Source organism: Saccopteryx leptura, chromosome 2, assembly GCF_036850995.1.
Source record: "Saccopteryx leptura isolate mSacLep1 chromosome 2, mSacLep1_pri_phased_curated, whole genome shotgun sequence".
In the NCBI taxonomy this organism is placed as follows: Eukaryota; Metazoa; Chordata; class Mammalia; order Chiroptera; family Emballonuridae; genus Saccopteryx; species Saccopteryx leptura.
The window spans coordinates 349,523,094-349,540,048 of record NC_089504.1 but is presented as its reverse complement, the minus strand read 5'-3'; the positions used below and the strand labels follow the sequence as shown (position 1 = coordinate 349,540,048).

At 45.3% G+C, this 16,955-nt stretch overlaps 1 protein-coding gene across 2 annotated transcripts in view; it reads right to left on the bottom strand.

The window, feature by feature from the left end:
- IGF2BP1 (insulin like growth factor 2 mRNA binding protein 1) overlaps window positions 1-16,955 on the bottom strand; it is a 44,179-nt gene extending 27,224 nt beyond the window's left edge. For both annotated transcript variants that reach the window (XM_066364480.1, XM_066364481.1), the window contains exons 1-2: window positions 16,781-16,955; window positions 15,584-15,644 (exon numbers count right to left, since the gene is read on the bottom strand). In XM_066364480.1, the coding sequence (XP_066220577.1) occupies window positions 15,584-15,644; window positions 16,781-16,955 (236 nt within the window). The remainder of the gene's footprint in view (window positions 1-15,583; window positions 15,645-16,780) is intronic.

The window sequence follows — 16,955 nt, the reverse complement described above, 5'->3', positions numbered from 1 at the left end:
TTGACCTGGAATGCTGTGGTCGCCAGTTCGAAACCCTGGGCTTGCCTGTTCAAGGCACATACGGGAGTTGATGCTTCCTGCTCCTCCCCCCCTCCTTCTCTCTCTCTCCTATCTATAAAACAAATAAACTAAAAAATAAACGGTTTAAAAAAAATAATAATAATAATGATATGCTCCTGGTCTACTTGGATTCAGGAAAGGGGAGATACCACTGGGATTCTCACATGACCAAGGAGATAGACAGACAGACAGACAGACAGACACACACACACACACACACACACACACAGTAACCTGGCAACTAGGTTCCAGCTGAAAGAAATCAGATTCATACAAATGAGGCAGGAGAGTTGTAAGCCCCGAGCCTGAGAGGGTCGTAAGCAATCCCTCTCATTTTACAGATGGAAAAACTGAGTCTCAAGAAAAGGAAGCGACTTGGCAACTTTTGGGGAGGACTAGAATTGAGCTCTCCTCCTAGACTAGTGTTTTATACTCATCTCCAACGTTGCTACTTTCTCTCTGACAAGAAGTGTTAACACAGCAGAGTCTGTAGAGCCCCGATGTCAGCAGCAGGAAAGATGCCCATATTCTGTATGGCTAAGTGCGTGCCAACTGGCTTTTACTGCATGCGGCTCTAATTTGGGCACAGGATTTAACTTGCAGAAGAGTTAACTACACCATAATACGGCTGGATGACTGTCAGATTTGTTAGCAGGGTAAAAGAGTAATTTTCAATCTTACAAAATTTCATGTAGGTTGGGGGCAGGCAAGGAAACGGTGTGACACAGAGTGGGAAGGCGCTAACTGGTGTTAGAGAGCAAGCAAACCCCAAGGATGGTTACTTGGCTCAATTCTCTCATCTCGGAAATACGTGGTTTGACAAAAAAACACACTTTTTTTTTTCTTGCCCATCTGGGCAGTGCCAGAGGAAGCCAAAACAGAAGCTCTGAGTCAGTGGAGCTCTTTCCAGACAGATTCCAAGTCTGCCTGGGCCAACTGTCACTCCCTCCCCCCCACCCTGCTCTCTCTGCCCGGAACCTTCCTCTCACCTGAGCGGGGGCCGGCCATGCGAGCCCTCCGCTGGGAGGTGGGGGGAAAGGGAATGTGGAGAGTGGGAGGCACGCAGCAAAAACCACAGACTAAACCTAACAAATGGGAAAGAGGTGACCAAATGTGAGCAGTGCAGCCTTCCTGACTAAATCAGGCCAGGGTAGGTGTTTCTGGGATCTTCTCTGGAGCTGAGGGGGGTTAACAGGCTCCCACTGAGGGAAAGGTGAGAGGGGCTGGGAAGGTCACTTCCTGCCCTAGCCTCACAAGACATGTTGGTTTAGCTCTCACCCCTGCTTCGTGGAGATGTCGACGTCTCTCCAGAAAGCTTAAGAACCAAAAGGCCTGGCACTCTGAGGCCCAGAGACCTGGCTAAGGATGAAGTGACAGCCAGTGCTAAGCAGCATGGGGCACGCCTGGAAAATGGAAAAGGTCAAGTGTCTCCTAGGAGGGAACGGCAAGCTTGGAGAGCCCAGCTGAAGGCAAGGATTCCAACATGAAGCTCCCAGAAGCAGGAAAAGGAAATTAGATCAGCCTCTCTAGACCACGTCTTCTGCAACGCACAGCTCTGCACTGAGAAAAACACGGGGAACACTGGGATTTACCTTCATTCCTATAATCTAATGTTACCCAAGAAAAGATGAGACTGTATCCCAGTATACAAATAAAAATAATAATATATCCTATTAGTTGAAAGGCACCCTGGTCATGTTCCTGCAACATGAGATTAACAACTTCAAGAGATCCAACATCTCCATTTCAGCTGCCAAAGACCTGTTGGTGGTCAGAAATTTCAGCAAGCTGATACTTGGTTCTTCCTAGTGAGGGAGTTCTTCATCAGAACACTCTCCTCGGACAGGAATACTCGTCCCTCCTTCTGCCCTGGCTTTGGACAGGAGCACGAGCATAATGCCCTCTCTGTAGAGGTCTCTCCCTCCCTAGTCCAGGAGGACTAATGGCACCTTCCAAGATGGTTGTCAGCCATCCTTAGCCAGGAGCAGGGGACAGGTCCCAGCAGCCAAGGGAACCAAAGGCCATGAGCACAGCTTTCACTGTGGAAAGTGGGAGCAGGCAGGGCAACTGAGGAGAAAGAGAGGTGCCAGGGAAGGGCTGCAGCAGCTGAGGGTGGGGGAGGGCTGCGGCAGCTGGGGGGGAGGAGGGGAGTCCTCATGAACGGGCAATTGAGAAGGTCTGAGCAGCTGAGCGGCTGGGCTGGCGTCGGCAGGCCTGTGCCCACGTGGGCGGCCCCTTCCCCCAGCCCCTCTCTCACCTAACCCGGGGAAAACTGAGAGCTCACCCTCCCACCCCGGCCGCTGGGTGGGCCCAGTCCATAGAGTTCAGGGAGACAAGAGAATGCCCCCAGGGCCCCCCCTCTGCTGCGAGGCCCCACCAGTCTAGAATGTTCTGCCACCAAGAATCCCCTGGGTACCCCTGACTTGCTCTGAGCCGGTCCCACCGGGCCCTGGGGGCCCTGAGCTACCCGCACAGGGCCGGGAGGGGGAGGGGACACCAGCCGGGGGCTGTCGGGTGGGGGTGGGGACCAGGACTTTGCCCTTTGTCTCTCTCTCCAGAGCCACCATCCGAAACCCGACCCCATCAGCGAGCCAGGCAGCCAGCAAGGGGGCAGGCTCCCCCTCCGGGGTCCTTTAGTAAATCCAGACCCGACCTCCCTGTGGTCAGGGCTTTGACTGAGGTGGTCCTGTGGGGGAGGGGGCTTCCCGCTGCAAACAGGCCTGCAAGCACTTAAGTGGGAACCGGCTGGGGGTAGGGGGCTGGAAGCTGGGCCGCAGAAGCTTGGAGGGGAAAATGGCCCGGGAGGCAGCATTCCTTAGAGACCTCGGCTGGGCTGCGGGTGGAGGCAGGAACGGCCTGGAGGCCTCCCACTGAGAAGGCTGGAACTTAGGCCTGGGAGTAGAGTGGGCTGGGCTGGGGACCGGAACAAGGGGCCATCCGGGCCTGGAGAGAAAAGACCCACCCTCCCAGAGTGTTCTGGGAACCTCTACAGCATAGTCACCCTGAGGGTGAGAATCACTTTCTTTGTCTGCCCTTTTGGGTGTCATCAACTAGTGATAATCTTATTAATAACTCACATTTGTACAGTACTTTAGAGTTTGCAAAGTATATACTTCTTTACACCACACTGTCCTATGAACCAACCTAGAACTACAAGAGGTAGATCTGAGCATGTAAACCAGCTATTTTCAAGTGGCGGGCAGCAAGAATTTTTATAACATGCGATACCTGTTTCGTCAGGGGCAGGGACCTCTCTTCCCTTAGACCAGAGGTAATCAACCTTTTTATACCTACCACCCACTTTTGTATCTCTGTTAGTAGTAAAATTTTCTAACTGCCCACAGGTTCCACAGTAATAGTGATTTATAAAGTAGGGAAGTAACTTTACTTTATAGGATTTATAAAGCAGAGTTACAGCAAGTTAAAGCATATAATAATAATTACCAAGTACTTTATGTCGGATTTTCGCTAAGTTTGGCAGAATAAATCTTTATAAAACAACTTATTATAGTTAAATATATCTTTTTATTTATACTTTGGTTGCTCCGCTACCGCCCACCATGAAAGCTGGAACGCACACTAGTGGGCGGTAGGGACCAGGTTGACTATCACTGCCTTAAAAACATGACAACAGCCAACACAATAGCCATCCGGTGTGAATCAGTCAAAAATTATACCTTTTTTTTTCACCAGATTGGCAAAAATACATTTTTGGTGTGCCACAGAATTTTAGTAATTAGTTTATGTGTGCCATGAAATGAAAAAGATTGAAAAATCACTGCTCAAAGACCCACAGAAGATTGAGAGTATTTTTATTTCCATTCTGCAGTTAAAAAAAAACAAGCTTAGTGAGGTTAAGTGACTAGCCCAAGGTGACCTAGTCAGCAAGTGTCACTACACCATGAAGCCTTCTCCTGCTTGTCAAGAAAAAAGGTAAATGGGTTCTTACTCCTCAAAAACATGTATGCATTATGAATTATGACTCTGCAGGAATGTGACAAAGGTCAACGCTTTGTCCCTTCCAGCTAGGAGGAGGGCAAATGGGAGGAGAAGCGCCTCATCCCCTACCCTTCCCCCCAACCTCCCATTTTCCCAGGGTTGAACCCCAAAAGAAGGGGGGAGTCAGCCAAAGGCTTCAGCCTGGTGCCTACCAGAAGTGCTAAAAGGATGGAGCCTCATTCAACTCAAAATACTTCGCCAGATTATTGTATGGGGTTTCTGGAGAACTGAGATGAGGAAACAAGACCCAGGAAAAGATACTGACTACAGACCCCACAGTTTGCACATGAGGAGAAAAGAAGGCTGAGATTGATCCTGAATTCTGACCCCACTCCAGCTCCAGTCCTTCTCTGTGGATTATTTCCTACCAAGCACAAAACTGTCCCATTACCCATCAAATGGGCAGACAATAGGAATATTTCCTACCCAAAGGAAGAATTATCTAGTTTTCTTCAATCACTCAAGATTGCCTGAAAATCCCCATAGTGGGAGAAAAATACAATGCAAAACAGGTATAAGCACATGGGAGAAAGGAGATTCAAAGCAGGGAGAAACTAATGTTAATGTGTTTTACGTGCCAACCTCATGCTCTCCCCACAAAAAAGCTCCAGATAAGACTGAACTCAGTATTAGAAGATCGTCTTGTTCCCACCTTGTAAGTTAGGAAGGCCTGGGTTTAAATCCTAACACTAGCCCTGGCTGGATAGTTTGGTTGGTTAGAGCGTCGTCCCAAAGCGCAGAGGTTGCTTGTTCAATCCCCCGTCAGGGCACATACAGCAACAGATTGATGTTCCTGTCTGTCTCTCTCTCCCCCTTCCTCTCTCTATAAAATCAATTTAAGTCATTTTAAATCCTAACACTACTAATTATTCAAAGTATCACCTTGGTTAGCTAAGTTACTTTAACCACTCAGAACGTCAGTTAGTTCCTCCTTTTATAGAACTAAGATAACGTCTTAGGAGGATTCTCTGAAATAACAGTAACTAAATGTAGAAGAACTCTTTTGGCTCGCATCACCTGGGACACAGTGCCCAGGAGCAAAGAAGATGCTCAATAAGGGAAATAAGCAGGGACATCGGCCCTACTCCCCTGAGCGCCTCTCTCTGTCCACTGGCATGCCAGCCCCTCTTCTGGAGGAGTGCTCTTCCCACAATACCTGTCAGTTCACAACGCTCTCTCCTTATCCTCCAAAACACAGCTTAGCTCAAAGCCTCTCTCCTCTACTTCAGTCCCTGAGGCTGTGTCTCTCATTTTACTGTCTAGTCTCAGGGCCTCTGCTGTGCCACAGCTTTTCCTGGATCTAAAGACGCTGGAAGACAGGGATTTGATCTTTTACCTCTTTTGTACTCCCTCTCTGAACCCCGAGCCTCCCTTCTCCACCCTGAAAGACCCAGTAACGCTACATAAAAACCCAGTAATACAGAAGAGGGATCAGCCAAGGCTCCCATTTTACACAGGATGAAGAGGTGATGACTGTGTAGGAAAAGCAAAACTGCAGCGGTCTAAATGTAGCTGGGGAAGGGCCGACGGAGAGTTACATCCAGTCTTGCAAGATAAGTTCTGGAGATGAATGGAGGTGATGGGTGCGTAACGATGTGAATGCTCTTAATACCACTGAACTGCACACTTAAAATGATTACCACAGTAAAATTTTATACATTAAAAGTTATTTTTTTAAATACCAAGGATAAAGTGAAAAATTTTAAAGTCTCTGGAGAAGGCTTTATTTCCTTTTATCTCCACCTTAAGACCAAGGTCTTGTTCCTCATTGCACATCTAGTACCCAGCAGAGGACGTGTCACACAATAGTAGGCTCTGAGTATAAAAGTAAGTAGATGAACGCACGCAGGAAAGAACACACGATCAGAAGTACCAGTCTGTAACAAGATGCAAGCCAGTACAGAGGTCTACACGATCTTGTTAAATATTTTCTGACATGGAATTTAGTTGTAAATATAAAAATCACACATACACACACACCCCAAAATTCACACACACACACACACACACACACACACACACACTCCCCCCCAGGCTAAAGCTGCTGACCAAAGGATGTTTTGAAGAGAGGACAGGGGCCTGGGTGTAGACAAGCACATCATTCCTCTTCTGGTAAGAAGTTGAAAGGAAACCACCCATTCCAGATGGTCAATGAGGAGCAAGGGTAAGAAAGTGAACGAGATTATCTCACAGGGACAGTGAGGTTTGGGAAGATCATTTTATTCCACCCTCCTGCCCACCCCAGCTTCTTCAGGACAGGTGTGCTCCATCCACCCAATTCTACAGAAAGCCAGCAGCTTTGAACCAAATGGTAATAAACACAGGGAGGAATACCCTCTAGCTAAAATCACTTCAGTTGGTTAGATTTTCCCTTGTTTTACATGAAATAAAAAGTTGCTGGAGTGGACATTCTTCACCAGGAGTGAAGAAAATATTCTGAACGCTGCTGCCAACATCCTTTCTAGTCCTTGCTCAGAACACACTAGCTGCGGCCACCCAGAGCCATGCCTGTGAAGGATCATCTTTGCCCTCTAATTTAGGGTTCTCTCTCCAAATCCCGCCAAAGCAACTGCTCTCTATTACAGTTAGACTTCTCCTCCCAAGCAACTCAAGAGACCTGGAGGAGGAAGTAGAATATTTCTAACGCTGAACAGACATTCTCAACACGTTTACTCTACCCACCAGCCCCCACCTCAGTCCTGTCTCCCCTCCTTTCCTCCACCCAGAGAACCTACTGGAAAGCTGACGAGCCCCAAGCAATCCCAAATGCCACTCCAGAAAAACACACATCATTCTACATGAACTAATTATAAAACCTTTCAGAGTTCACAAGCCTGTTAAAATGGCCAAAAACCACATCTGACTACAGAGCCCTTCCCCTACCCACCCTACTAAGAGAAGGTTCAATCCTTCCCTGGACTGAGATGTCGAAAGGGATTGTGGGTATGTGCATATGTGTGTGTACCCTTTGAGAAGGGACATGAAGGTGAGCTCTGGGCACACACCGTTGGGGACTGTTTCCAGTCCAGGGGACCAGGGGAAAGATATGAGGACACAGCGGCTTTGCCCCCACCCTACACACAAGGGAACAGGGAATAATGTATGCAGTCACTTCCTGAGCATCCAGGGCCCCCCAAACTCCTGAATGCCTACTTTGATAGCTTACCAAGTGCAGAACATTAAGACAAACATGCCTATCTCCCACCAAGTGAGGAAACTGCTCTCACTTCTTCCTCCCTCAAACCCAAAAGGCTTCACACAGTCCCCCTTCCATCCTGAAGTCTTACAACATCTACCTCATCTGCAGAATTAGGGTGGTTCTCCTGTCACCAGAGCCGCTATCCTACATGCACCTTTGACAGTAGTCCCAAACTGAAATTTCAGCTAGGAACTTGGCCCAGATTCCGGGCACCGCAGTAGAATATATGGCCCATTTCCTTAAGGAACAGTCAGTAGCATTCCTACCATGCTTGCCCAGCCTCTCTCAGATCTTTTTGTCCGAGAGAATGGGTAGGAGACATAGCATGCAGTTAGTTATCAAAGCACCCTCCACACAAATCCCCTTTACTATGCCTAACCATCATTGTTCCATACAAAATACATGCCAAATACACATAAGCATACTTAAACAGCCTACCCACGCTCCTAGATATTTGCCCCAAGCTGCAATACATAGTCCAAAGCTGGGAGGCAGAGGTCCGTATCTAAAACAAATAATAATAGCTAATGTGTAATAGTCAGTTTACAGTACAGAAATTGGGGCTAAAGAAGGTTAAGTAACTTTTCCAATTTCCCAATCATTGTCCGACTCCAAAGCCCTTGTTCTCAAACACCAAACTCTCCGGGGAGACCCAGGGTTGGTTACGCGACTCTGACCTAATAATACAGCTTCCTCCCGTCTTGAGCCTCAAGAATTCTGAATGAGCCGTTCCCTGCTCCTGTTGCCAGAATAACTCAGCAGACCCCACAACCTTTACACATAACATTTTTTTAAATTTCTGAATTCTGATTTCTCTTCTTAAAGATTCTATCTATATCCAATCAACTAAGCTAAATTAGCCAATCAAATTTCACTTAGGGTTAACATTTTCCATTTCATTCAGATGGTCAAAACATCTGAATAATGGACTAATTTTAACTGAAACTAAGTAAAAATTGAAGTTTTCCTTAACCCTCTTTTTCCTAAGGAAATGATGAGAGGACTGACTAGAATCCACAGAACAAACATGGGAGAGGAAAAGAGAAAATGAAGAGAGATCCTCCACACCTATCCCCTAAACCAGGAGTCCCCAAACTACCTCGGGCCGCATGCGGCCCCCTGAGGCCATTTATCCGGCCTGCCGCACTTCCGGAAGGGGTACCTCTTTCATTGGTGGTCAGTGAGAGGAGCACAGTTCCCACTGAAATACTGGTCAGTTTGTTGATTTAAATTTATTTCTTCTTCATTTTAAATATTGTATGTGTTTCCGTTTTGTTTTGTTTTTACTTTAAAAGATATGTGCAGTGTGCATAGGGATTTGTTCATAGTTTTTTTTATAGTCCGGCCCTCCAACGGTCTGAGGGACAGTGAACTGGCCCCCTGTGTAAAAAGTTTGGGGACCCCTGCCCTAAACTATGAGCAAAACTATCACCCATCCTGCCTGACCTGTGGTGGTGCAGTGGATAAAGCTTTAACCTGGAATGCTGAGGTTGCCAGTTCAAAACCCTGGGCTTGCCTGGTCAAGACACATATGGGAGTTGATGCTTCCTGCTCCTCCCCCCTTCTCTCTCTCTCTCTTTCTCTCTCTCTCTCCTCTGAAATGAATAAATAAAAATAATTAAAAAAAAAAAAACTACCACCCATCCTGACAGGTCTCTCATATGCCTTTAGCCACCAAATTACCACTTGTCTAATAATCAGACTTGTCCAGAAGGGTCTTGAAAATTTCTGGACAATGCAATCAAAAATTCTTTCCATCACCCAGCTGTTTGCTGTTCCATTCAAGAGCAGTTTACTGATGGTTAGCCATGCTTTACTCTCTGTCACACAACCAGAACATCATATCCTGGAAGCCTGAAGCCTGGACTTCTGCAACAGGACTGCTTTTCCGATGGTGTTTGTTCCGCCCCCTTCCATTGATTTGAAAGGAGGGGGTAGAGGGAGATCGAGAAAGGAGAAGGGAATGAGGGAGGGGGAGGGGGAGAGGCATCAACTCATTCCACTTAGTTGTTCCATTTAGCTGTGCACTCATTGGTTGCTTCTTGTTTGTGCCCTGACAGGGGATCCAACCCACAATCTCCGGACACCAGGATAACACTCTAACCACTGAACATCCCAGCCATGGCCATTGATTGTTTTCTTACTTGATGGTGTTTGTTCTGCATAGTTACATTTCAGTGTTTTACAATCACACAAAACATATAGTTCTACAGCTATACTACAGCGTTGAGGTCCAAATCTACTTTCTCCTGTGATTTATCCATAATCCACACAATTTTATTTTAGCAGCCTGTTTAGTGAAGAGCTTGTTTAGCCTGTTCCTTCAGCCCCCACTATTCACTGCAAACCTACTGTTCTACAAAGGTAAGAAGCAGGTCTTACAAACAGCTGGCTGGCTCTGTTTTTACATTAGGATGACCCCTTACACCTACTAAAAAGTAGTTTCCTTTGAACAAAATTTGAGGAAACATCCACGTTCTTCCACTAGAATGGAGTTACTATACATACTAAGGACTAGACCTGTGGGTAATGCCTCCTTACAATGGCGTGGTTTATCGCAAGCACTCTCCTCTATGACCATTTTCTAGCCAAATCAAACTTTTTAAAAAATTTTATTTATTGATTTGAGAGAGAGAGAGGAAGAGAGAACGAGAGAGATCTGTTTATGTGCCCTGACCAGGGATCCAACCTGCAACCCTTGAGTATGGAGACAATGCTCTAACCAACCCAGCCATCAGACCAGGGCCACAGTAAACTTTTATCAGTAACCAAGTAAGCACATTCTTGAGTTCATGACTTTTCAAGAGAAACCTTTTTTTACTTTGTTTTGACAAGTATTTTATTGAAAGGTGTGAGTAGGGATAGGAAATGTGCTCAACCCAGGTAGAAATGGTGTGCAAATTTTTATATTAACATGGAGCCAGTCACTAGCTGAGACCCTGAGAGAGAGATAGTCAAACCCTAGCCAGAGGCCAACAAGGTCTTGTCTATCTTTTACATTAATATGTAAAATCCCCCATCAACCTCAGATTACTCTTACTCCTTTTGTTATTGTTTCAGTCAGCCTTTGGTACATAAAAACAATGCATTTACTAAAGATTACGGCTTTGACACTGTTAACTCCTCAAGGTTATACTGCCCCATGGCCAAGGTACCTCCATTTTCTCTCCACCTCTCTCATCCTCATATTTTCCCCTAACCCACACTCTCTTCCTCTCTCTTCTGCCTCTTCACTTCATTTAACTACTGGCCTCTGCTATTTCGCCCTAGAGTGGAAAGGTCCTAAGACAGCTGCCGGGAAAGGAATGCGCCCTGCGGACAGGGACAGACAGGGCACACTCCACGTGGGCGAGGTGGGATGTGGGGCTCCAAGGACCAAGGCGGAAGCTGTTTGCAGGCGCGCCGCAGGCTGGGGTCTCGGGGACCCTGGGAAAGGAAGCCCTCCTGGAAGACCCAGGCCTGCGGATGTTCCCAGGCAGGGGCTTGTTCAAAGGAGGAAGGCGGCGGCCCCAGGCTGAGCGGGCCGAGATTGCGAGGCTGGGGCTGGGAGAGAAGGGGTAGGCGGCCGAGGCGGCACGGGCTCTCCAGGAAGAGCCGCCGCTGAGACTTTCTCTGCTTTTTGAAAAGGGGAAGGGAACCCAGGCAAGTCCGAAAGCAAAAATAGCCCTGCCCTGGGCGGAATCGACCGCGGGTCTTCTAAACCTGCTGTCAGCGACCCCCTTCTCCCGTGGGTCGCTGGGCGCTTCCAGCCGCTTCTCTTTAAAAGGGAAGCGGGAAATCCACCCCAACCCCCATCTCTCTCTTTTTTTTTTTCTCCCGTCTGGAATTTCCAACCCAGGACTAACTCGTCTGATTTCTCCAGTCTCCCCTGCTGCTTTTTTTTCCCTCCCCTTGTCTCTCTATAATACTCCCATCCCCAAATCTAAGCTGCACTCTCTGGAAGACATTAGCCACATTTTAAGAATCTTTTAAGAGGATGAAGAGAGAACAAGACAGTTGAAATTCTAAAAGCTGACAAAATGTCTGTTTTTGCAAACGCCTTTGGTTCATACATTTATTCTAATGACAATGTCACCACCCTACACAAAATCAACAGCAGTATATTCAACACATATATCTCTTCAACACAGATCCCTAAACTTCAACAAATAGCACTTGCTGGTACCTCTTCACTCAAGTAAACAGTTGAAAAAAAATTTTTTAACGTTTTAAAATTGTATATTCTCTAAACTATCCTGGTCAACTGGCTGTTACACATTCAAGTCTAGAATAAATAAATTCAAAAATAAGTCTTCAAAGTACCCAAACACACAAAACAAATTCAAATGACATACATTAAGGTAATTTTAAAAGATTACAGACTCAGAAGCTTTGAATCAAAATTCTTCCAATGGCTAATGTCATGTATTTTTATCTCTAAAACACAGTTATGAGAATGTTTTGCTCTCCTCCCACCAAAAGCTGTTTAAAAAACTTTACATTTCTAAGAGTTAACCATACTTTGAATAAAATAGTGATGGGAATTACAATTCTTCCCCTTCTTTACTCAAAAGTTCTTCATCTGGGAAACCACTGGAGTAAAATTTCATCTTTCTCCTTTGAGTCAGAAAATAAAGGGTTCTGGACATGTACAACTCTTTCAAAGGATCGTCAAATACCACTGTCCTTAGGAAAGTCATTTTTAAAGGCTGAGCACTAAACAGGTCAAGGATTTCTCTAGCAGTGAAGAAAATTTAAGTTATGAATTTGTTAAGTTTACTTTCCAGGTGGCAATTAAAACGAGGAGAGTGAATAAATTTCCACCTTTTCTCCTAATAGTGTAGAAAATTTTAAGAATCAACTATGTTTTAACTTCTTTAAAGCCCAAAAAACTAACCTAATATTAAAAATAAAGCCTCTTTACTGAAACTGCTATAAACTGCTTCTACTTTAAACATACTTGTTGAATACATACTTGTTGAAAGATACATCTGACTACAACCACTAAAGCCAAAGTGCCTGAAAATCCTCCCACTCTAGTATTTTACCCTCCCTTTTATTTTAAAGACTCTCTTGTTTCTTAACCCCCCTTTATAATTCATTTTAACCCCTAAGGATAATTTTCTCTAATGGTATACCCATTTCAGAAGGCAAAAATTTTTGCTTGTTTTGAAAACATTTAATGACCCAACTATTTCTTCAGAACCTCCACAAATCACTTACAATTAAAAATAATATTTTGGCCATTTATAAGACATCCCTTCGCAGAGGGATTTTTAAAGCCGTTTGTTCACTTTAGAAAATTAAACTGTGAAATCAGAATTAAGTTGGAACACTTTTTCTTCTGAGAGTTCTCACACTTAAAAGGCTGAAACTAATTCCTGGTTTGGTTTTGTTTTTTTAAATAGTTGGAAATTTAAGAGAAAGTGTTAGCCCACCTCATTTTAAGACAACTTCAAGAACCACTATTAAACTGCCTAAGGAAATCAAGTCTTACACTTGAACACACTTCACTGAGAAAAATACACGCTTTTTTTTTTAACAACACCTTTTACTTAGATGACACCAGTTGACAACAGGTACGCTACTTTTAGGTCACATTCCTCTAGAAAAAGGCACACACAGGGGCAAATGAAACAAAAGTTTAATTCCTTTAAAAAGCAAGCCCTTTCCCCAAATAAACAAGACTCACTATTACAGTACCCCTTTTAACTACTCTTAGCTCTCAAAATAAAACAATATACAAACTCCACAGCTGTTTTTAAAATGTTTTTGGTTCTACTCCTTTGTCCTAATATTTGAGAGTGAATATATACAGATTCTCAACAAAAAGCCAAAAGTGTTGTTGATCAAAATTCCAACACTAAGGGGGGGTTTAAGAAGGTGATCTCACCCGTTTTAAAAATTCAAATTAATGTTTTCAATTTAAATGTATAATGTTCATTCAGACTCTAAGGTTCTTAAGATACAAATTATATATCAAATAAATAGTTAGAATATATTAATACTTCAAAATCAGTGTTGCTCAGAGGTTAACTGCTGTAATATCTTTTGTTTGATTTACCCCCTCTAAAAATCAACAAAAACCAGAACCATTTAGCTTGTTAGGTTTCTATGAATGTCCTAGAAATGCTTAAAGTCCTAATTCATTTGGAACTGAGTGCAACAGGAATTCTCTTGTTTTAAACAGTGAAAACACTACAGTAAAAACACACAGATATATATATTCAGTTGTTCATTCTGCTGAAAATATTAGTCCTACTTAATTAAGTAGTTCCTGTTTTATACATCCATTAGATTGAAAAAAGCCAGTAACCAACTGAAAAAGTACTTTTCAGACAGACTAAAAACACATACCACAACATGGTTCCCAAAGAACACAAAATGATAGAGCAGACTTCAGGAAAACAAACTTTCCTTTTTTAAATCCTAAAACTTCAAAAATTGATTCATTCTAGAAAAATGAAGTGCCTTTTCACCACCACCACCAAAAAAAAAAAAAACACACACAACAGACTCAATGTTTGTGCTCACAAATTATTTCAAGAGAGAACACACAAAAGATCGAATTTAATATGGGTGTGGAATGGCAGATTTTGTACCCACTCTTCTCACAAACCCCACCCCTTCCCAACTCAAAAGAGCCCTCAGTAATGCATTTTGGAGGGAACAAGGAGCCTAAAAATGGCTTGAAAGCAAGCAGATGGCTTAGGGGAAAAGATCCATAAATATAGAGCACCATGAAAATTAAAATATAAATGTTTTGGGTTCCATTTCATCACATTTTGCTATTTCTCTTGCTTTTCAATTCATTCCCTTTAAAATTTAAACCATGCTGAAAAGCAAAAGAAATAAAATTCCCAAATATTTTAGAATTCCAGTTATTCTGGATATTTTTCATTAACGTGTTTCAAACATTCAGCTTTCAGTTCAAATGCTCACAAATCTTCTCATAAATCTACTGGTATCACTGTACGGTTTTTCCTATTATTCCAATCTCAAGGAAATGTTTCAAAATAATAACTAAGAGGGGTTTCTTTCCTTCTGATTTGATTACCTTTTTATCCTAACTCTAATTGCCTTTCCAATAACAGCGTCATTTGAAGCACTGGAGGTTAAATCACTAACTCTGTAAACATAGTTACAAGCCATATTGATCCTCTACAGATACAGTGGTTCCAAGTTATTTAAATATCTCAAACTAAAACCACTGAACAGATTGTTTCTGGTGTTAAAACTTTCTAGATCCTCTTAACTGCCTCCAAAAAAGCACAGCCACCCATCTCTACCTTCCCACCTAGAAAAAGCCGGGGACTATATTCTTAAATAGTTTCTAGCTGAAATGAGGGGGTAGGGGAATGTGAAAGAACCACAGATTTACTGGGGGTTGCAACATTAGAGAAAAGTGCACTGTCAACATGTTTGAAGTCAGATTTCAGAAAGCAGAAAAGACTTGGCCCCTATACCTCCCAGCCAGAGTTCAATGAAAGATTTTAAATCCACCATGAATTAGATTTGGGGATAACACGACAGAGGTAACCCACTTTCTGAATTGAAGAGAGAATGATATTGGAACAGTCACACAGTCACATACACATACTCATTCATCCAGGGAGTTCTAGACCCTCCAAAGAGCCCCAGCTCACAGCCTCACAGCCTGAACACAAAGCTCTCACCCCAGATGGTCCCCTTGTAACAATGGGCTGAAGGGGGGGTGAGGTGGGGGGCTCGGAAAGGATAGTACAGCCAAAGCAAATTCTTGGCAAAATCCAGTTGGGAGGGAAGAACGTGTGATGCTAGAGTTGGGGGGGGTCTGTGAAAAAAACGAATATCCTTGCCTGTTGCAGAAAAATAAATATAGCACAGCCTATAAAGAATTCTTTCGGGGGCAGGAACTCCTTCCACTTCCCCTGGAACCCCCTTCCCAAACCACTTAAGAATTATGTTGAGGGGTGGGGGCGAAAAAAACAGAAATGAGGCTTGCTAGGAAGCTCAAAAAAGGTCCATGAGTGTAAACTCAAGAGGTTTTTAGCTGTCCCACAAAAAAATGGCCCTACACACCTTGAATAAACTCCACAAGGTTTCTCCCTATTGATATTTTTCCCTTTTACTTCTTCAAGAAAACATCTCTTAGCCCACCTAGCCCCAGCTTATCTTTTTTTTACAAGCTGTAAACCACCCATTACAAGATCTTAGCCAATCTTCCCTCCCTGCCCCCAACATCCGGAGTTGAGGGTGGAAAGGCCAGTAAAGGGTTTCTTCCACTGGAGACATTATGGACCCCTGAACACAGCCTCTCAGCGCCCCGAGGCTGCACCCCCCCCCCAGAAAAGAGCTCTTTCCTACCTTTGTTTTTTGGGGACCGAGTGTTCAATCTCTAGGCGTTTTCCTTGCAGTTCTACTTTCCCTGAAGATTAAGAAAATAAAAAATATGTTGAGAGCTTGAACAGGGTCGGGGGCAGGAAATGGAAGAAGAAAGACATTAGGGTAATTCAGGAGTTATTGGGATTTGAGACTTTCCTAGGAATTCAGGCAGTGGGTTCCGCAGCCGGATGCGAAAGGTCGCTCCGAGAATGGTGGCGCCCGTAAATTCATTATTGTTTTCTTAATTTTTGTTTTGTTGTTATCTCACCGAGGCAAATTGAGTCGTAGAGCGCTCTCAGGGCTCGGTTTGGGAGTGCAAGGGCGTCTGTGTGGGCGGGCTGCCTCCACGGCTCCCAGACCCGGGGCAAAGGGGCCAAGAAAGGACGCCCGCTCCTCCCTAAGTGTGTTTTGGGGAGGGGGATGCAGAATGAAACTTTATTTTTCCGTCGAACCAAGGAAGAGGGCTTCTGGCAGCGGAGAGGTCACCTGTCGAGCCCGTCGGGAGGAGAGGCCCTGGGGAGCGGAACGGGGCCCACAGGGAGGGTCCCTGGTGGCCGTGGCGCGCGCTTCCCGGCCCAGCCCCGCGTCTCGGGAAGCAGCATGGCGACCCGCCGCTGCCGCCGCGCCACCCGCTCACGCCCCACTTTCAAATCAAAATGGCTCAAGCCCCAGGCCCTGAGCGGGAGGCGGGATCCCGGTTCTCAGGTCCTGCACGAAGGCTCAGTCCCCAAGGAAACCTGGGAGGTCAAAAACGACGTGGGCGCCCCTTCTCCAGCTGCAAAGGCCTAGGGCGGAGGAAAGGGTGCTGTGGGGGGAGCGCGCCAGCCGCGGATAGGGAGGGGCCGACGTAGAAATAACGCCCAGACGGGGTGGCCTCAGTAGCGCCCCCCACTACAACCAATGGGGGCTCCCGCCCCGTCGGTGGGGTGTATGGGGACCGCCTTACCAAAGCCTACAGGGGCTGGAAGGGGTGAGGAGACCCCGAATATTTCCGTGCGAGGGTGTGGATGAGGGGATTGGGGTGGAGGGGCGTCGAAGGAGCTGGGTGGAGGGTGGGTCTTCAGGCCAAATGCGCAGGCCGCGGGGAGAGCAGAGTTGGCGGGCAAGAAAAGAGAGGCGCAGGTCTCCGTTGTTCGGGGATCTTGTCGTGCTTTCTAGGGGAGATGGGCGCACTCTTACCGGAGAAAGTTTCGATGGCCTTCATCGCCCAGTGCTCGTCGGGGCAGTCCACGAAGGCATAGCCTGATTTGACCAAAAACTGGCCGCTGTAGGAGATCTTGTGCTCTGCAAACACTTTCTCCAAGTCGGCGGGGGTCACGCTCTCGTTGAGGTTGCCGATGTAAAGCTTGTTCAT